At 39.8% G+C, this 21431-nt stretch overlaps 1 protein-coding gene across 1 annotated transcript in view; it reads left to right on the top strand.

Annotated features, from left to right (window-relative positions):
- Window positions 1-665: 665 nt before the first annotated feature.
- LOC128643756 (succinyl-CoA:3-ketoacid coenzyme A transferase 1, mitochondrial-like) overlaps window positions 666-21431 on the top strand; it is a 69226-nt gene continuing 48460 nt past the window's right edge. The window contains exons 1-2 of the mRNA XM_053696575.1: window positions 666-804; window positions 19610-19704. Coding sequence (XP_053552550.1) covers window positions 798-804; window positions 19610-19704 — 102 coding nt within the window. The 5' untranslated portion in view covers window positions 666-797. The remainder of the gene's footprint in view (window positions 805-19609; window positions 19705-21431) is intronic.

The raw sequence follows: 21431 nt of genomic DNA, 5'->3' as shown, positions 1-21431 counted from the left end.
TATGAGACTGCTGGACAGCAACCTCCTGAGAGAATCACTGCTCATTCCACGAGGGATGTTTCTTCTTCCTGGGCATTTAAAAATTAAGTTTCTGTGGAACAAATCTGCAACTTGGGCTTCGTTGCATAATTTTTCCAAATTCTACAAATTCTATGTTTTTTGCCTTTGAGGATTCTTTTGGAAGTAAAGTTCTTCAAGCGGTGGTGTCTTCTGTTTAGGTCCACCTGTTTTTGTTCTCCCTCCCTTCCATTCTGTATCCTCTAGCTTAGGTATTGGTTCCCACTAGTAATTGGAATGGATTCATTGAATCTCCATGCCATTGGACAGAAAAAAATGTATGCTTAACTGATTATTTTCTTTCCTGGCATGGAGAGTCCACAACCCGCCTTTATTTAAATTTTGAGATGACTTATATAATTTTATGAACTTCAGGCACCTCTATACCCTTTGTGTCCTCATTCCATATTCCTTCGACTGAATGACTGGGGGATTGTGGGAAGTGGGAGGATACTTAGATTTGCTTTGAAGTGTTCTTTGCCGCCTCCTGGTGGCCAGGAGTTGAATTCCCACTAGTAATTAGAATGGATTTGTGGACTCTCTCCATGCCAGGAAAGAATAGAATTTCAGTTAAGCATAAATTGTTTTTACCCCTCTCATTTTATCAAATTGTTTTCTTTTTATCTTAATAGAGATTAACACTCCGAAAATCTGAAAATTCAAAACCTAAACCTAAAAAGGATTCCGACATTGTAAGAGAGAGGATAATCCGCAGAGCAGCATTGGAATTTGAAGATGGCATGTATGGTATCTTTATTTATTGTCGAAGGAATGGGATAGACCCGGTGTACTGTTCTCTCCCCCTCCTGCTTTTAAAAAGATGTTTCCCATAGATGGCAGAGGGTCCCTAAGGTGGAGGGAGCAGTCTCTACCCTAGCTAAGCGTACAACTATCCCCGTCGAGGACAGTTGTGCTTTCCTAGATCCTATGGATAAGAAATTAGAGGGTTCCCCCCCCCCCCACTCAATCAAAAAAGAGCAATTGGAACAGGACACTTATTTTGTAAATCCATTATTTTAATTTTTTTTGGCACAAAAGGCTTAAAAGTGCTCCTGTATGTATTACTTGCTTCCAGGGGTTAAAATGTCTACTCTGTACAAGTAATTTGTTGTTGGTTCTGATTAAAGGAGTTGTATCACTTCTATGCAAAATAGACTTCTTGATGGATGTTTAATGGGTAAGCTAGATAAGTTTTTTTATTTTTTTTTTATTAAACACACTCAAGTCAAAATTGAGCTTTCATTATTCAGATAGAAAATGCAATTTTAACCCCTTAATGACCACAATGTACCCTATATGTCACTGGTCGTTAAGGGTTTTTTCAGGACATAATAGCACAAGTCTAGCAAGAACACGCTATTAATTCCCTCCCTCCAGCAGGCTTTGTGGAATAGAGCAGTCTCAACGCTGGTAGCAAGACTGCGATATAAAACAATCAAGTCCCAAAAAAAGGCCAGCGACATACAGGGTACGTCGCTGGTCCTTAAGGGGTTAAACAACTTTCCAGTTACTTCCATTTAAAAAAAGGGCAGTCTTTTTATATTTACACTTTTTGAGTCACCAGCTCCTACTGAGCATGTGCAAGAATTCACAGAATAAATAATTATCAAAAAGGGAGATACTACAACAACCGCAATTAGATTGTTATAATGCATAGACAGGGATTGCAGCACATATTTTTTTATATAATTTTTAATTAGCTTTGTAAAATTCTAAAGCTCCGCTAAAATAGCGGTGTGTGTAGATATATACTCATTCCCCACATTCACATATGCCACCCAGCGTTAAAGTTGAATAGAAGGTAACCACTAAATTAAAAAACACATGAATCGATGGGTCAAGAAGCGTGTTTGGACAAATGCACAAGCACAGATTGGCTGTGCAATTTTATTTTAGTTCACACAGAATGAAACCAGAAGAGCAAACAGGTATCGACTGTTTAAATTGACAACACCTCCACTAGAGGGTGGTTATGTGTAGGCGTAAAATCCGCCACCATAGTGATCATTGAGGATCTTTGTCAAAACAACACATGTATATAGATAAACAAACAGTGAATTTATACAACCAATATTACTTTAAAGATGAAAAATTGTAATGCTTAAGTCATATGCACTATACCTAAATTTGGCCAAATTGTGCAGAAAATATCCTCAAAATTATTACTGATAGAGGACAATATAGTCTGTAGGGGGCTAGAGAAAGCAACACCTGTAACAGCGGGCACCACCAACTGAATGAGAGGTATCAGGTGTCATGTTATCACATATCAGGATCTATGTTTCTTAACCCCAGTGTATACAGACTAATTGTTGAAAACTTAATAGCATTAAGCAGTATATACTATACATGTACTAGTTGAACAGTATTTCCAAAGACCAATAGAGGTTATGGGGATAGTATATAACAACTCCAGTATTCAGCGGGCACCACCAAATATAAAGGTATCCGGTGTCATGAATAATATTGATTCTGGATCTATGTTAAAACTACCCCAAAGTAACTCTTTTTCGGTCTGTTACAGTTGTATAGAGAATGGAAATGAATTACAGCGCATTAAAACTCATTTAATACATGACAGTGTCTGAATAGCATAAACAAACGTGTACACAGGTAGTGGTCACCCTTTTCAGGGCTTAGGCATGTCCCATTACTAGGATCTGTGTGTACAGATGGTGCATTTAAAACACCTTCGGATGTCCAGGTAAATGAGCTGAAAATTCAGATGGTAAACGTTCAATTAATTATACAACCGTGTCTTTGCTTTCTGTAAAAGAACTTCCAAATGGTTTCCGTGTGTAGATAGATTCCAAATCAAACATGCTACAATCTAGCACAGCGTAGACGCCACAGCGATCTGTCCTTCGTGCATGTCCGTCTCCACTTCTTACGTCACTGCCGACGTACGTTTCACCCCCCACGTGACAACCAGAGAGCACAGGGGTTTCCTCAGGGCAAAAAATTATATAAAAAAATATGTGCTGCAATCCCTGTCTATGCATTATAACAATCTAATTGCGGTTGTTGTAGTATCTCCCTTTTTGATAATAATTATCTAAATATTTAAAGGGTCTGCACATTGGCTATTATTTTTTCCTTCATATAAGGTTTTGTTTGCACCTGGGCGTTGCCATACAGTCCTAGGTAAAGAATTATTAATCTGGCTCTACTAGCCTCCCTTTCCCTACCCTTTTTCTTTAATTCACAGAATAAGCTTATATGAATTTGTGATTGGCTGATGGCTGTCACATGATAATGGGGAGTGGAAATCGACTTAACTTAAAATTGTCAGTCTGAACTTCAAATTAATAGTTGATTTTTTCCTAAGTGCTATTGCATTGTCTTATCTTGTATTTGTTGATTATGCAAATCTACTGCGTTGACTGGTCCCTTTTTTTTTTTAAATGGGAGAGCATATTTAAACATTTTTAGTAAAGTAAAATTATGCACTTGGATATTTTAAAAAATGCATAATCACAAAACTGAACAATCAATTTTTATAATCTCTAAACTATTAATAAAAATATTTTAAATGAAGGGTAAAACGTGTCAGTAGGAAACCAAATTGTCATCAAATGCCAATCTGCAAGTAAATGTGTACAAACCATATAATAGCACATGATTAAGACATCCAAATTGACCACTAACTGCATAGTATTGAGCTACGACATAGGGACGAGCACAATGTAATTCAAATGCATTTTGTTGTCTTGCTATATAACACTCTAAGATCTGGATTTGCACAGATTGTGTTGCTCTTTCACTGAAAGAAATTTAGCTATGAGAAAAGCTGAATGCTGCTGGCGGTCGCTATCTTCAACATTCTCTCTCTCACAAATGTCATAATTTTTTTTTTTTATATATATATATTTTTTTTTTTATATAAAAACCCATAACTTAATCTAGTACAGAGGTACTAGAGTGTTAATTTTTCCATTGTTCATTCTATGTATTGGTGGTTGAGTGAACAGTTAGACATAAGGAAGACTATTTACGCAGAAATAAACTAACTAGGTCTGCACTAAATACAAGCTCAGCCCATTTTATGGCATTGTAGTTTGGCATTTAGCAGTAACTATTTCATATACAAAAATAAACCCAAGAGACATTCATTTTAAAACTTGGCGGCTGGTATGAGTCATTGCAAACATCTTTAAAGGGGAAACCATTTTATAGTACACTTTTTTTTTTTTTTTTGGCCTATTTATCAGCTAAAGTCCAATTACAAAAAATTGCATAACCATGCCATTTATACTAACAATTAGTCCTAAAGCCCGTTCACACGGGTGTTTTTTTTTTGCAGTACAGCGGTCCCACCCCTTGCGCTTTCTCCTTCGCGCTCTTTTGCTCGCTCTCTTTTGCCCGCGCTCTTTTGCTCGCGCTTGCCCGCTCGCGCTCTTTTGCTCGCGCTTGCCCGCTCGCGCTCTTTTGCTCGCGCTTGCCCGCTCGCGCTCTTTTGCTTGCCCGCTTGCCCGCTCGCGCTTGCCCGCTCGCGCTCTTTTGCTCGCGCTTGCCCGCTCGCGCTCTTTTGCTCGTGCTTGCCCGCTCGCGCTCTTTTGCTCGCGCTTGCCCGCTCGCGCTCTTTTGCTCGCGCTTGCCCGCTCGCGCTCTTTTGCTCGCGCTTGCCCGCTCGCGCTCTTTTGCTCGCGCTTGCCCGCTCGCGCTCTTTTGCTCGCGCTTGCCCGCTCGCGCTCTTTTGCTCGCGCTTGCCCGCTCGCGCTCTCTTTTGCTCGCGCTCTCTTTTGCTCGCGCTCTCTTTTGCTCGCGCTTGCCCGCTCGCGCTCTCTTTTGCTCGCGCTTGCCCGCTCGCGCTCTCTTTTGCTCGCGCTTGCCCGCTCGCGCGCTCTTTTGCTCGCGCTTGCCCGCTCGCGCGCTCTTTTGCCCGCGCTTGCCCGCTCGCGCTCTCTTTTGCTCGCGCTTGCCCGCTCGCCCTCTTTTGCTCGCGCTTGCCCGCTCGCCCTCTTTTGCTCGCGCTTGCCCGCTCGCCCTCTTTTGCTCGCGCTTGCCCGCTCGCCCTCTTTTGCTCGCGCTTGCCCGCTCGCCCTCTTTTGCTCGCGCTTGCCCGCTCGCCCTCTTTTGCTCGCGCTTGCCCGCTCGCGCTCTTTTGCTCGCGCTTGCCCGCTCGCGCTCTTTTGCTCGCGCTTGCCCGCTCGCGCTCTTTTGCTCGCGCTCTCTTTTGCTCGCGCTCTCTTTTGCTCGCGCTCTCTTTTGCTCGCGCTCTCTTTTGCTCGCGCTTGCCCGCTCGCGCTCTCTTTTGCTCGCGCTTGCCCGCTCGCGCTCTCTTTTGCTCGCGCTTGCCCGCTCGCGCTCTCTTTTGCTCGCGCTTGCCCGCTCGCGCTCTCTTTTGCTCGCGCTTGCCCGCTCGCCCTCTTTTGCTCGCGCTTGCCCGCTCGCCCTCTTTTGCTCGCGCTTGCCCGCTCGCCCTCTTTTGCTCGCGCTTGCCCGCTCGCCCTCTTTTGCTCGCGCTTGCCCGCTCGCCCTCTTTTGCTCGCGCTTGCCCGCTCGCCCTCTTTTGCTCGCGCTTGCCCGCTCGCCCTCTTTTGCTCGCGCTTGCCCGCTCGCGCTCTTTTGCTCGCGCTTGCCCGCTCGCGCTCTTTTGCTCGCGCTTGCCCGCTCGCGCTCTTTTGCTCGCGCTTGCCCGCTCGCGCTCTCTTTTGCTCGCGCTTGCCCGCTCGCGCTCTCTTTTGCTCGCGCTTGCCCGCTCGCGCTCTCTTTTGCTCGCGCTTGCCCGCTCGCGCTCTCTTTTGCTCGCGCTTGCCCGCTCGCGCTCTTTTGCTCGCGCTTGCCCGCTCGCGCTCTCTCTTCTTGTAAAGGTGTATTCAGTCCACGGGTTCATTCTTTACTTGTGGGATATTCTCCTTCCCAACAGGAAGTTGCAAGAGGACACCAACAGCAGAGCTGTCTATATAGCTCCTCCCCTAACTGCCACCCCCAGTCATTCTCTTGCAACTCTCTACAAGAAAGGAAGTATCAAGAGATATGTGGTGACTTAGTGTAGTTTTTACCTTCAATCAAGAGTTTATTTTTAAACGGTACCGGCGTTGTACTGTTTTACTCTCAGGCAGAAATTGGAAGAAAAATCTGCTTGGAGGTTGATGATCTTAGCGGTTTGTAACTAAGGTCCATTGCTGTTCTCACACATAACTGAAGAGTATGGAAAGAAAACTTCAGTTGGGGGGACGGTTTGCAGATCACCTGCTTTGAGGTATGTTCAGTATATTTTTTTTCTAGAGAGATAAAGTCTAGAAAATGCTGACAATGCCTGGTATATTTGAGGTAAGCCTGATACAGTGATTTAACGACTGGGATCATGCTTACAAGATAAGGGTAATCATGTTAACTCATGTTACTTAGTGTAAAAACGTTTGCATAACTTACAGAAAAAACGTTTTTTCTCTGAGGGTGATAAATCTTTATTTGGGGCCTAGTTTTCCACATGGCTTGTTAGATCACTCCTAGGAGTACTTTTTTAAGGCCCTCTGACATTGAGTGCATGGTAGGAGGGGCCTATTTTCGCGCAGTTGATATTCAGACTGAGACATCCAGCTTCCCTAAAGGAGTCCTCTGGCAGCTAGGACCGCTATAGAGGGTTTTTATCCTGCAAAAATCGTGTTTAAGGGCAGGTAGGACCACAGCAGAGCTGTGGCAGTGTGTTTGACTGTTTTTTAACGGTTTTACCGTTTTTCTAATCTGGTTTGGGGCCTAAGGGGTTAATCATCCATTTGCAAGTGGGTGCAATGCTGCTTTAGCTATACACACTGTAAAAATTTCATAGAGTTTACTACTTTTTAACACTTTTTTGCAGTTTATGTGGTAGTTTTTTTCTCTTAAAGGCACAGTACTGTTTTTGTTATTGCTTTTTCACATTTATTAAAGTGTTTTCCAAGCTTGCTTGTCTCATTACTAGTCTGTTAAACATGTCTGACATAGAGGAAACTCCTTGTTCATTATTCAAAAAAGAATAGAGTCAGAAATATAGATTTGTGGCTCAAGAAACGGGATGCATTTATTTAGCACTTCCTGTCCCCTAAATTAGGTATGGAACCTTGAATAGGAAGAAAATAGGGGTGGAACAGCGTGTACCTGTGATTAAAACCTAACTTTTATTTCAACACTTAAAAAAAGAATTGTGACATACAATTTAAAAACACAAATTCGCATAGAACTTGGGAATAGGGACTAGATTATAAACGTGATTTAATACTTCTGGGGAAGTCCACAAATGAAAAAAGTATCAGTGTTTGGATACTGTAATACCTGATTACGGTGGTCTGAAGATATAACATATGTATAAATTCTCTTGTCTCTCTAGCAACTATGTTGCTGTATCAAATTATACATACATATGATGTTACTGTGAATATTATGTCTCTCAAGTAGGATTCAATACCGCACAATTCCTCTGTTAGGTATGAATACCAGGTAGAGGTGGTATTTGATTATATTGAATTATATTAGTAAGAGAATAAACTTTTATTGTTACTCTGTAAATTTTGGGATTAATTATGGTATGGTATACAAATACATAGATGGTTCTTCTGTATATTGTGGGGTTCGGATATCAGGAAATAATAGCTGAAATAAGCTGCAGGAATACCTGCCTTTAGATATTATTGTCTTGTTATTTGCATTGAGTACTGTGCATTAATGATTTTACAGTGATGCTTATATAGCGATTTTTTTCTTAGTGCTTAAGATAATAATGGGAGCATTGCCCTTATTTCTGGGGCACTGCACTTAGTACAACTGCTTTTATTTCTTTTCTCTTAATATTTTTTAAGTAAGTACCCCTGAAGAATCAAATCATGATATACAGAGTAATGATTAATGTAATTCACTGTGTTTGAATTTTACACCGTTGTGTATTCTCTATATTCTCAGTCACATTAGGTATTGATCCATAAACATTTGAATCGACGATATAAGATCTTTAGTTAAAATATTTTTATGTAACACACAAAGTTTGTTGTTTGGGTCATTGATACAGATACTTGATATCGATAGTTGGAGATTATATTGGTTGATACATATGAAAGTGGTCTAAGTGTGGCAATATAACTTAGTTATTATTCTGCTTCTTTTTGAACGTATCTTTTTTATTTTGTATAGATACTTGCTGAATGCTAGGATTGCAATCTGCAGACAAGTTAGATATTGGTTCTGTTTTTTGTGAAATCAAATCGATATTGGGGTAATTATTCCTTCCCCTTATGATAAATATATTGACTTTGAATTAGGTACAGTTTGTGTGACTCGATTTGTTGTATATGTCAGTATATTTCTTGATTTTTGTTGAAAATCAGTACACTTAACCTTCTATATTGTTTCTTCAATTGCTAAAGTTTGTGTATGTGTTTGATACATTCAGCGATATATCTTAGCTTTTAGTAAAGTATTTATTCACTATGCTATTTGCAAGCTGTTGCAGTTCACTTATATTCTTGAGTAATGCTGCTGGCTATGTAATACCGTGATGATCTTATATACCTTGATCTAAATAGTTTACTTGAATAATCTCGCTCGTGTTATTCTAGAACTCTTAGTAGTTATAGTGCTAAGCAGACTATATAAATCTGGGTCTCAATTTGTTAAATGTAACGTCTGAGCTAAATTGTAATTGCCTTTTGTTTTCGAGCGGTATTGCTTAGGAACCGGTATATTCTAGTATAGCAGCCTTGTGACCTTTATAATATTGACTTGCGTCTAATAAACTATAGTGAAATTAGGTCAAGTAGTGGTGATACTTCTATAGCAGCGGTTACTTTGTTAAGTTCAAAGCCACACTTTTTGCATTCACACCATATTGTTGTATTACTATCCTTGCATTCACACCATATTGTTATATTACTAATGTAAAAGCATTCACTTCGGACTCCCCCAACTTATTTTAAATTGGTTCCCAATCTTACTTCATACATTCATTTTTAGTAAATGTTCATATTTTACGATCTAAGTTCTATGTTCAATTGCTTATTTAAAACCACTAAATAGGTTGAAATAGAAATGTCAACCTCTCCCTAACATGTTTCGCCGTTTGTAATTCCGGCTTTTTCAAAGGGTGACGCGCGCAACGATCTTAGGTGATTTATTGGCTTTGCTCCACCCTTACGTCAGTTGGTCGCCTATCAGAACCCCTAGGTGCTTGATTGATGGCTGTTTGAATCTCGTCGATCGCAAATTAATGACTTATTCTCTTAATATATTTGGATTGCTTCTTGAACTTACATATTATGTACTACTATTGTACTATATAAGATTCTTAGTGTGTGATTGAAATATTAGAGATCTGTGTCTATTTGATTGATACCGTTCTTAACACATTCACATGTTGTCATAAGTACCTGCTGTACTATGATGAATTATGATGTGTGTTTATACTAGGTATAATGTGTATTGATGAACTGAATACAGCCTTATACTTTGCGTGAACATCTATCATTTTATCTTAAGTTCAGATTAGTGTTGATATATCGATGGATATGATGATACAAAAAATATGGCTATCATTGTACGTATCTGTCATACACTTGAGTTGAACGGATCTATCAGAATCTTCTAAGTTTAACCTGGGTTGTCTCCCATTCTATCACCTCAGGGCAAATACACAGAAAACTGATTAATTTATGTTGTGAAATCTCTTCTATGATAAATATTATGTATACTTTTAAGTGTGGGTTTATTTTTTATAAGTGACAAAAGTGACGATAAGCTATTGTGCTAGTGATGCAAAAGTTGCTTTAGATAGGCTACTCTGTAGTGATTTAGAGAAAAGGTGGGTACTTCATGTGATTTGTTATAGTGGCTGCTTTTTTGGATAGGACGATTTGGAAAAATGTTCCTTTAAAATTAAATTTCCAATTTGAATTTGATACCAAACAGTTAATATAACCTTCGAGTGCTAATGTCTAAAACATTTTTTGTGGGGGGGTTGTGACCTACTAAGATGCGAAACAATATTGCTCTAGAGGTGAAAACATACTCAATATCGGGAACATATATTGCACTTGAGTGTAAAGTAGTAAGGTGAAATTGGCTATAAAATGTGAGTGATGGTGTGATGTGCTATTTGTAGACTGTGATGGTGTGAGGGATTCGGGGAATAGAAGTGGATGGAAACTGTGATGAATTGAAAAGAAGGAATTCTAAGTCAAGTGAAAAAAGATTTTGAAAGGAGTGAGTGTCACTAAAGTTTTGAGTGAATAGTTTGGAGTGTATGGGGAGTGAGGGAAAAAACGTGAGTTTGTTTATTAATGAAATTAAAAACGAAAAGGTGTGAGTATTGTATTGATTAAATTCTAATTTGTGAGTTTGAAATGGTTGTGTTTACTGGATACATTTTATTGTTTTACAGAAGAAATCTTGACATTTATATTATTGTAATGTGAACTCTTATGAGAACACGTAGCTTGTTTTTGTCATTGTGTGGAATTTGAGTACATAGTTTGTATATCAATTTTGATAGTTTTCATTTTATTTTTCCGAGTTATAAGAACATGGAGTAATTATTTTGTTCATTTAAACCTTTTTGGATGAACGCAATCCATAAGGTATATCCATTTGGTTTCTATCTTTTGGAGGGCCTTCTCCAGGTCTCCTCCTCTTAGCCCTAGGGACAACTTTTGGACGCCGTAACATTTCAATTCAGAGGTTTTACAATGATGATGTTTTAGAAAGTGGGATGCTACAGATGTTAATTTTTTTATCTTTTTGTATGTCTTTAGGAGCATTACGAATATTTCGAAGGTGTTCCATAACTCTTGTGTGTAGCTTTCTAGTGGTCATGCCTATATATGTGTAGGGACACTTGCATTGGAGGGCATATATAAGTCCCACAGTGTTACAACTTATGTATGTTTTGATTTGGTGGGATTTACCAAATCTGTCTGTAATAGTTTTTTTCTTTTTCATCATATGTGAGCAGGTTGAACAGCTTCCACAGGGGAAAGAGCCTTTCTCAGGAGTTCTTACTGATTTCGTTTTCTTGGTGTAATGGCTAGGGCTTAATCTTTCTTTTAGATTTTTTGATCTTCTGTAGCTGATTTCTGCTTTCTGTCCAATTATACTTTTTAGAACTGGATCAGCTTGCAGTATATGCCAGTTGTTTTGAATGATTCTGATGACTTCTTGTGATTGATCATTATAAGTTAAGACTAATCTTGTTTTGTTGTCCTGTTTTTTTGCACGGACCTTCAGTAGGTCAGATCTCGGTGTATTATATGCTCTTTTTTTAGCTTTTAGGATAGATCTTTTGCTGTAACCTCTCGCTTTTAACCTCTTTTCCAGTTCTGCGGCTCTTTTTCTAAAAATTTGTTCATCTGAGCAGTTACGTTTTATCCTTAGAAATTCCCCAATGGGTAGGGACTTGGTGGTATTGGGTGCGTGTGCGCTGGTTGAATGTAGTACGTTGTTGGTGGCTGTACTTTTTCTGTATAGATCTGTTGAGAGTGTACCATCAGAATTCTTCTGAATGAGTAAGTCTAGGAAGGATATATTTGTCAAACTTTTTTCATAGGTTAATTTGATGTTTAATTTGTTATTGTTTAGGTGTTTGAGGAAATTATCCAATTCAGATTCAGGTCCTTCCCATAGGAATAGGATATCGTCAATGTATCTAATCCACATTGGGATATGTTTAGTGTATTGATCATTGGTATCTGAGAAAACATGTTTTTGTTCCCACCAGCCTAGGAACAGGTTGGCATACGTGGGTGCACATGCAGTGCCCATCGCTGTTCCTTGGGTTTGAAGATAGTATTTGTTATTGAAAAGAAAGTAATTTTTGGTTAACACGAACTTGAGTAAATTTATCAAATTCATTATAATCTTGACTTTCTTCTGATGACATGTCTAGGAAGTATTTTACAGCATTAAGTCCAAGTTGATGATTTATGCTGGTGTACAAAGATTCGACGTCCGAAGTTACTAACCATGTTGTTTTGGAGATATGGATATCTTGAATGATTTGTAGTACTTCCATGGTATCTCTCACATACGATGGAAGTTGGGTTAAGAATTGTCTAAGATCGATGTACTGACTTGCTTTTTCGGTCAAGTTATCGTTTCCTGATACTATTGGACGACCAGGAGGTTGCTTATTGTTTTTGTGAATTTTTGGGATCAAATAAAACGTAGCTGTTTTTGGGTGAGATACATTTAGAAATTTAGTTTCTTTGGTTGTAATGAGGCCTCTTCTTTTTGCATCATCAATTAATTTGTTATATTGCTGGTGGAATTGTTCTGTAGGGTTACTCCATAGTTCTCTGTAACATACAGAGTTTTACAGAGTTGAGTAGATGCTTCTTTTAGATACATACTTTCAGGCTATATGACAATATTTCCACCCTTATCTGCGTTTCGGATGATCACGTCGTTCCATTCTTCCATATTTTTTTAATGCTTCTCTTTCTTTTTTAGTCAAGTTTTTGGCTTTTGTGTGAATGTTGAGTTCGTTAATTGAATTGCAAACTATTTGATTGAATACATCAATGTAAGGGCTGATGTTAGTGGCTGGTACAAATTTGTATTTGTTTTTCAATTCTTTTCTCCAGTTTGATCCTTCTGGGATTTCTTGTTCTGTTAGTAGATCTTCTAAGTTTTTTAAGGACTCTAGTTCTTCTTCGGATAAATTGGATATATTTTCTTGTATATCTTTATTTGCAAAATATTTTTTGAGGAGAAGTTTGCGTAGGAAGAGTTGGATGTCTTTTATTGTTTCGAATTTGTCCAGTTGGGAGTTAGGACAGAAAGATAATCCTTTGGATAGAACACTTATATGATGTTTGGAGAGTCTTTTATCTGATAAATTTATAATCCTTAGTTCTTTCTTATTTGGGAGAATGGACTCAGATTTCTTCTCGGGGGTTTTTGAAATTTGTCTTTGATGTTCTTCTTGTTGTTGTTCCTTGTATTTCTTTTGTTGGAACCTCCCACCTCTTCTGGTGGTTCTGAATCTGAACTTAGATCGTCTTCTAAAAAAGACTTTCTTTTCCTATTTTCAATAGTAGATAATTTCTTTGATGTTGAAGGTTCTTCCTGTTGATCTTTACCATCATTTTCCTGTTCCTCATTATCGGTATCAGAAACATCCGTTTCCACAATGTTAACTCTCCTTTGGGTTTTATAGTTTGAAGTGAAATTTTTATTTTTCCATTTATAGACTTTGTTGTTTTGAAAATCAAGAATATCTCTCTGTAATTTACCTTTCTTGGTTGCTTTAATTTCATTCTCATACTTGTCGAGTTCTTTTTGATATTTCTTGTATGCGTTATCAAATTCTTTAAGATTTTCAAATTATTTTAGTTGTTCATTCTGTACTTTAATTAGATCTTCCAGTCTTTCATATTCTGATGAGTTATGTTTTATCAGGATTTTCATTAGTTTAGCTGAACATTCACTCAGGGCTTCTTCCCATTCAACACTTAATTCTTTTTTCCTGAATTCAAAGGCTGGGAAGAGTTGGATTCGCAGTCCCCTTGGGATAAGATTTCTCTGAATGTATTGCTCACAGAACTGCTCATCCCACCATAATTTGTCCTGTTTAAACAGGTTTTTATGTAACTCTCTTAGCAGTGTGTCTAAATTATTAGGTGTTATATCTGAGTTTCCACTAGATGAGTCTTGGAACACTTCATTAAGATCACTTTGTCTTTTTTGCTCTCTGGTTTGCTTGTCTTTATCATATTTGTTTGCCATACTTTCTACTGATGTTTTTGTGTGTGCTGATCAGGTTGCGGGAATCCTATGTAGCGAATAGGAAAATGTGAACTACTGGAGAAAACAAAAGATTGCAACCGCACTACACGAGTAAATGGGGACTGCTGATTTGTACCCACAATCAATTTTAAAGTGGGTACCTGCTGGAGTGCTTATGCAAGAATCAATGATTCAAATGAGTCAGAAATATAGATTTGTGGCTCAAGAAACGGGATGCATTTATTTAGCACTTCCTGTCCCCTAGAAGAACCATCTATGTATTTGTATACCATACCATAATTAATCCCAAAATTTACAGAGTAACAATAAAAGTTTATTCTCTTACTAATATAATTCAATATAATCAAATACCACCTCCACCTGGTATTCATACCTAACAGAGGAATTGTGCGGTATTGAATCCTACTTGAGACATAATATTCACAGTAACATCATATGTATGTATAATTTGATACAGCAACATAGTTGCTAGAGAGACAAGAGAATTTATACATATGTTATATCTTCAGACCACCGTAATCAGGTATTATAGTATCTAAACACTGATACTTTTTTCATTTGTGGACTTCCCCAGAAGTATTAAATCACGTTTATAATCTAGTCCCTATTCCCAAGTTCTATGCGAATTTGTGTTTTTAAATTGTATGTCACAATTCTTTTTTTAAGTGTTGAAATAAAAGTTAGGTTTTAATCACAGGTACACGCTGTTCCACCCCTATTTTCTTCCTATTCAAGGTTCCATACCTAATTTAGGGGACAGGAAGTGCTAAATAAATGCATCCCGTTTCTTGAGCCACAAATCTATATTTCTGACTCTATTCTTTTTTGAATCATTGATTCTTGCATAAGCACTCCAGCAGGTACCCACTTTAAAATTGATTGTGGGTACAAATCAGCAGTCCCCATTTACTCGTGTAGTGTGGTTGCAATCTTTTGTTTTCTCCTTGTTCATTATGTTTAGAAGCCATTGTGGAACCCCCTCTTAGAGTGTGTACCAAATGCACTGACCTTTCTATAAGTTATAAAGACAATATTATGGCTTTTAAAGATTTAGCACCAGAGGTTTCTCAGACTGACTAAAGGGAGGTTAAACCACCTAGCTCTCCCAATGTGTCAGAACCTATATCTCCCGCGCAAGTGACGCCAAGTACATCTGGCGCGTCCAGTGCGTTTACCTTACAAGACATGGCGGCAGTTATGATCATACCCTCACAGAGGTATTGTCTAAACTGCCAGGGTTAAAAGGAAAGCGAGACAGCTCTGGGGATAGAACAAATACAGAGCTCTCTGACGCTTTAGTAGCTATGTCTGATATACCCTCACAATGTGCAGAAGCCGAAGCAGGAGAGCTATCTGTGGGTGACATTTCTGATTCAGGGAAGGCGTTACTTCAGTCTGATTCTGAAATGACAGCATTTAAATTTAAGCTTGAACACCTCCGCTTGTTGCTCAGGAAGGTTTTAGCAACTCTGGATGACTGTGACACCATTTTAGTCCCAGAGAAATTGTGTAAAATGGACAAATACTTTGCAGTGCCTGTTTACACTGATGTTTTTCCAATCCCTAAGAGGTTTTCAGAAATTATTACGAAGCAATGGGATAGACCAGGTGTACTGTTCTCTCCCCCTCCTGCTTTTAAAAAGATGTTTCCTATAGATGGCAGAGGGTCCCTAAGGTGGAGGGAGCAGTCTCTACCCTAGCTAAGCGTACAACTATCCCCGTCTTTATACAACAAGGTTTTATTCTCCAGCCTCTTGCATGCATTGCCCCAGTCACTGCTGCAGCGGCTTTCTGGTTAGAGTCTCTTGAAGAGGCTCTACAGGTGGAGACCCCGTTGGATGATATCCTCGACAGGCTTAAAGCTCTTAAGTTAGCCAATTCATTTATTACTTATGCCGTTTTTCATTTAACTAAGCTAACGGCTAAGATTTCAGGTTTTGCCATTCAGGCACATAGGGCGCTATGGCTTAAATCCTGGTCAGCTTAAGTTACTTCAAAGTCTAAGCTTCTCAACATCCCCTTCAAAGGGCAGACCCTATTTGGGCCTGGACTGAAGGAGATCATTTCTGATATTACTGGAGGAAAAGGCCACACCCTTCCCCAGGATAGGTCCAACAAGTTAAGGACCAAACAGACTAATTTTCGTTCCTTTCGAAACTTCAAGAGTGGCGCAGCTTCATCTTCATCTACTGCAAAAGAAGGAAATTTTGCCCAGTCCAAGCCAGTCTGGAAACCTAACCAGGCTTGGCCAAAAAAACCTGCTGCTGCCTCTAAAACAGCATGAAGGAGTAGCCCCCGATCCGGGACCGGATCTAGTTGGGGGCAGACTTTCTCCATTCACCCAGGCTTGGGCAAGAGACGTCCAGGATCCCTGGGCTCTGGAGATTGTTTCCCAGGGATATCTTCTGGATTTCAAAGCCTCATCTCCAAAAGGGAGATTTCATCTCTCACAATTATCTGCAAACCAGATAAAGAGAGAGGCATTCATACATTGCGTTCAAGACCTACTAGTTATGGGAGTGATCCACCCAGTTCCAAGGGAGGAACAGGGGGAAGGATTCTATTCAAATCTGTTTATAGTTCCCAAGAAAGAGGGAACTTTCAGACCAATCTTGGATCTCAAGATCCTAAACAAATTTCTCAGGATCCCATCCTTCAAGATGGAGACTATTCGAACCATCCTACCTATGATCCAGGAGGGTCAATATATGACTACTGTGGACTTAAAGGATGCTTATCTCCACATTCCGATACACAGAGATCATTGGTTTCTCAGGTTTGCCTTCCTAGACGGGCATTACCAGTTTGTGGCTCTTCCCTTCAGGTTAGCCACGGCACCAAGAATCTTTACGAAGGTTCTGGGGTCCCTACTGGCGGTTCTAAGGCCACGTGGCATAACGGCGGCTCCTTACCTAGACGACATTCTGATACAGGCGTCAAATTTTCAAATCGCCAAGTCCCATACGGACATTGTTCTGGCATTCCTGAGGTCTCATGGGTGGAAGGTGAACGAAGAAGAGTTCTCTCTCCCTTCTCACAAGAGTTTCCTTCCTAGGAACTCTGATAGATTCAGTAGAAATGAAGATTTATCTGACAGAGGTCGGGTTGTCAAAGCTTCTAACTTCCTGCTGTGCTCTTTATTCCACTTCTCAGCCGTCAGTGGCTCAGTGTATGGAAGTAATCGGCTTAATGGTAGGGGCAATGGACATAGTTCAGTTTGCCCGTCTACATCTCAGACCACTGCAACTTTGCATGCTCAATCAGTGGAATGGGGATTACACAGATTTGTCCCCTCTGCTAAATCTGAATCAAGAGACCAGAGATTCTCTTCTCTGGTGGCTCTCGGGTCCATCTGTCCAGGGGAATGAGCTTCCGCAGGCCAGAATGGACTATAGTGACGACAGATGCCAGCCTTCTGGGTTGGGGCACAGTCTGGAACTCCCTGAAGGCTCGGGGTTCGTGGACTCGGGAGGAAGCCCTCCTTCCAATAAACATTCTGGAACCAAGAGCGATATTCAATGCTCTTCAGGCTCTTCACGACTGTAGCCTATATCAACCATCAGGGGGGAACAAGGAGCCCCCTGGCAATGTTGGCGGTTTCAAATATAATTCTATGGGCAGAGGTTCACTCTTGCCATCTCTCAGCTATCCATATCCCAGCAGTAGAGAACTCGGAGGCGGATTTCTTAAGTCGACAGACTTTTCATCCGGGGGAGTGGGAGCTCCATCCGGAGATATTTGCCCAGTTGATTCAACTATGGGGCAAACCAGAACTGGATCTCATGGCGTCTCGTCAGAACGCCAAGCTTCCTCGTTACGGGTCCAGGTCCAGGGATCCCAAGGCAGCGCTGATAGATGCTCTAGCAGCGCCCTGGTCCTTCAGCCTGGCTTATGTGTATCCACAGTTTCCTCTGCTCCCTCGTCTGATTGCCAAGATCAAGCAGGAGAGAGCTTGGTTGATCTTGATAGCTCCTGCGTGGCCACGCAGCACTTGGTATGCAGATCTACTTCAAGGTCCTTTCAAACATCCAAATCTAATTTCTCTGCGTCTGACTGCTTGGAGATTGAACGCTTGATTCTATCAAAGCGTGGTTTTTCCAAGTCGGTCATTGATACCCTAATTCAGGCTCGAAAGCCTGTCACCAGGAAAATCTATCATAAGATATGGTGTGAATCCAAGGGTTACTCATGGAGTAAAGTCAAGATTCCTAGAATCTTATCCTTTCTCCAAGAGGGATTGGAGAAAGGATTGTCTGCTAGTTCCTTAAAGGGACAGATTTCTGCTCTGTCTATTCTTTTGCACAAACGTCTGGCTGAGGTTCCAGACGTTCAGGCGTTTTGTCAGGCTTTAGTTAGAATTAAGCCTGTGTTTAAACCTGTTGCTCAGAGTTGGAGTTTAAATTTAGTTCTTCAAGAGGTTTCGTTTGAACCTTTGCATTCCATAGATATTAAATTTTTATCTTGGAAAGTTCTGTTTCTAGTAGCTATCTCCTCGGCTCGAAGAGTTTCGGAGTTATCTGCTTTACAGTGTGATTCCCCTTATCTGATTTTCCATGCAGATAAGGTAGTTTTGCGTACAAAACCTGGGTTTCTTCCTAAGGTAGTATCTAATAAGAACATCAATCAGGAGATTGTTGTTCCTTCATTATGTCCTAATCCTTCCTCAAAGAAGGAACGTCTTTTACACAATCTTGATGTGGTTCATGCTTTTATTTACAAGCTACGAAGGATTTTCGTCAAACATCTGCTTTGTTTGTTGTCTACTCTGGACAGAGGAGAGGCCAAAAGGCTTCGGCAACTGATTTCTTTTTGGCTGAGAAGCATAATCCGCTTAGCTTATGAGACTGCTGGCCAGCAGCCTCCTGAAAGAATTACAGCTCATTCCACTAGAGCGGTGGCTTCCACATGGGCTTTTAAAAATGAGGCCTCTGTTGAACAGATTTGTAAGGCGGCGACTTGGTCTTCGCTTCACACTTATTCTAAATTCTACAAATTCGATACTTTTGCTTCCTCGGAGGCTATTTTTGGGAGAAAGGTCTTGCAGGCAGTGGTGCCTTCCGTTTAAGTTCCTGCCTTGTCCCTCCCTTCATCCGTGTCCTAAAGCTTTGGTATTGGTATCCCACAAGTAATGGATGAACCCGTGGACTGGATACACCTTTACAAGAGAAAACAAAATTTATGCTTACCTGATAAATTTCTTTCTCTTGTGGTGTATCCAGTCCACGGCCCGCCCTGTCATTTTAAAGCAGGTGTTTTTTATTTTTAAACTACAGTCACCACTGCACCCTATAGTTTCTCCTTTTTTCTTGCTTGTCTTCGGTCGAATGACTAGGGGTGGCAGTTAGGGGAGGAGCTCTCTCGCGCTCGCTCTTTTTTCTCTCTGGCTCTTTTTCTCTCTGGCTCTTTTTCTCTCTGGCTCCCATCTGCCACGCTCACTACTTGTGCCGCAGATCATCAGGCTCAGCTAGAGACTCAAAGGCCAGGTGTGTTTGTCCTCGTGCTGTCTATACTGCGCATGACAGCTTCGGATAAACACACTTGGCCTTTTATTATATAGGATGATTGTGGCAAGCCTGGGTTAAATAAGGCTGACACAAATTGTTATTTGGTAAAGCCAACTTTAGCATTTGTGTGTTTGTTTTTTGTCCCCCCCCCCCCCCTCAAAAGCTAGAGTCAATTTTGCTGCAAGAAAACGATGTTTTGTAATTTATAAGGTGCTTAGTGTCCCTTTAAAACTTCCATCCATTAATTATATACAGATATCCCACGTATATACAATGAACATGTTTTGTATGACTGTATATTCTGCATAATTTACCTTAACAAAGATAATCTGCAGCAAATCTGGGAATTGGTATTCCAATGTTGGCCAGCAACTTCATCAAGAAAGACATCACAGTACATCTGCAGAGTGAAAATGGCGTTCTTGGGCTGGTAAGATGTCTGTGAAAGAACAAATCTGTCTCTAAAACATTACTACAAACTGGGTTGTTACTAAATACTAGTTTCTCATTTGGTTATCTTAAAGTGAAGGTCAATTTTGATGAATTAGTGCCCAGTTTTTATTAATCCTATTAAAAACAAGGGCACTTTAATTCATCAAAATTGAAATTTCACTTGTTTTCTTCAGAATCTTACCTTTTCATTCTGGCAGCTGCTCCAGCACTTCCTCCGCCCATCGCAAGCCTTCTTCGCGGGTCCAAAATGACTAATCCGGCTTCCTCCAATCACGGCGTTGCATCAGGCCAAGATTCCCCCGGAGTGGGGGGGGAGGAGGGCCGTGATTGCATAAGCCAGATTTGTCATTTCTGACGTCTGCAGAGGCTTCAGACTGCCGTGGGAATCGCTGGAGCGGCTGCCAGAATGAAAAGGTAATTTTTTTTTTTATTATTATTTTTTTTTGAAGAGAGCAAAATGTCAATTAAAGTGCCCTTGTTTTTATTAAAAATTGACCTTCACTTTAAAGGGTTGAAGTGTAGTTTATGATTTGTGTGGGTTTTGTTGTTTATTTTAATAGTTTTTGCAACAATATTGATTTGTTACACAACCTTAAAAGCATGTATGCCACCTATTTTATTTTATTTTTTTATTAAATCTTTAAAAAGTACTAATTGGGAAGTATGTCTGTCTTTAAGGGACACTGAACCCAAATTTTTTATTTTGTGATTCAGATAGAGCATGCAATTTTTAGCAACCTTTTAGTTTATTCCTATTTTTCTTTGTTCTCTTGCTATCTTTATTTGAAAAAGGCATCTAAGCTTTTATTTTGGTTCAGCACTCTGGACAGCACTTTTTTTAATTGGTGGATAAATTCATCCACCAATCGGCAAGAACAACCCAGGTTGTTCACCAAAAATGGGCCGGCATCTAAACTTACATTCTTGAATTTCATTAAAGATACCAAGAGAATAAAGAAAATTTGATAATAGGAGTAAATAGAAAGTTGTTTAAATTTTCATGCTCTGAATCACGAAAGAAAAATTTGGGTTCAGTGTCCCTTCAAGCCTTGTTTCTTAAAATGCAAACACGGTGTGATGCCAAAATGGATGGCCAACTGGCTATATCCAAAAATCCATATTAAAATAACCATGAAAAGTGTTTCAGTGATATTTCAATCTCTGTGTTCAATGTATTCTATCTGGAGTACTTTAATTTTTTTTTGCAAACTTGGGGGAGGGGGGCAGTTTATGAAGCAGCAGTTTACTACAAATTGTAGTTGGCAGATGAAATACACCCCGGATTCACTCGACCGGCTTGATTGACAAGCCCTACTCTCATGCAATTGGTTGCATTGCACAAGTGTTACCTCACTTATTTTCCCCAATAACTATGGCGAAAATCGCTCACAATTTGAAATAAAGTGCAGACAGATCCTGTCTGCTCACTAATGAAAAAAATCTTGCCATAGGCTCAGCAGTGAGCACTTTTAATAAGCCCTCGTAGAAAGGAGTGATTTTAACAAAAGGAGAAATAGGTACTGTGCCCCTTAAAATTAAAGGCATATAAGCTGCACAGAAGTAGTGTGGTGTTTTTTTTTTTTTTTTTTTTTGTGGCAATATCTACTTAACCTCTTAACCTCTGTTTTTTTGTTTGTTTGTTTTTTTACAATGTAATTCAACTTAGGCCCTGTTGTAAAAGAGTTTAGTGATTTGAAAAATTCA

This window comes from Bombina bombina, unplaced genomic scaffold (assembly GCF_027579735.1).
Source record: "Bombina bombina isolate aBomBom1 unplaced genomic scaffold, aBomBom1.pri scaffold_801, whole genome shotgun sequence".
Classification (NCBI taxonomy): Eukaryota; Metazoa; Chordata; class Amphibia; order Anura; family Bombinatoridae; genus Bombina; species Bombina bombina.
The sequence above is the reverse complement of the archived record's forward strand: the minus strand, read 5'-3'. Positions and strand labels throughout refer to the sequence as shown.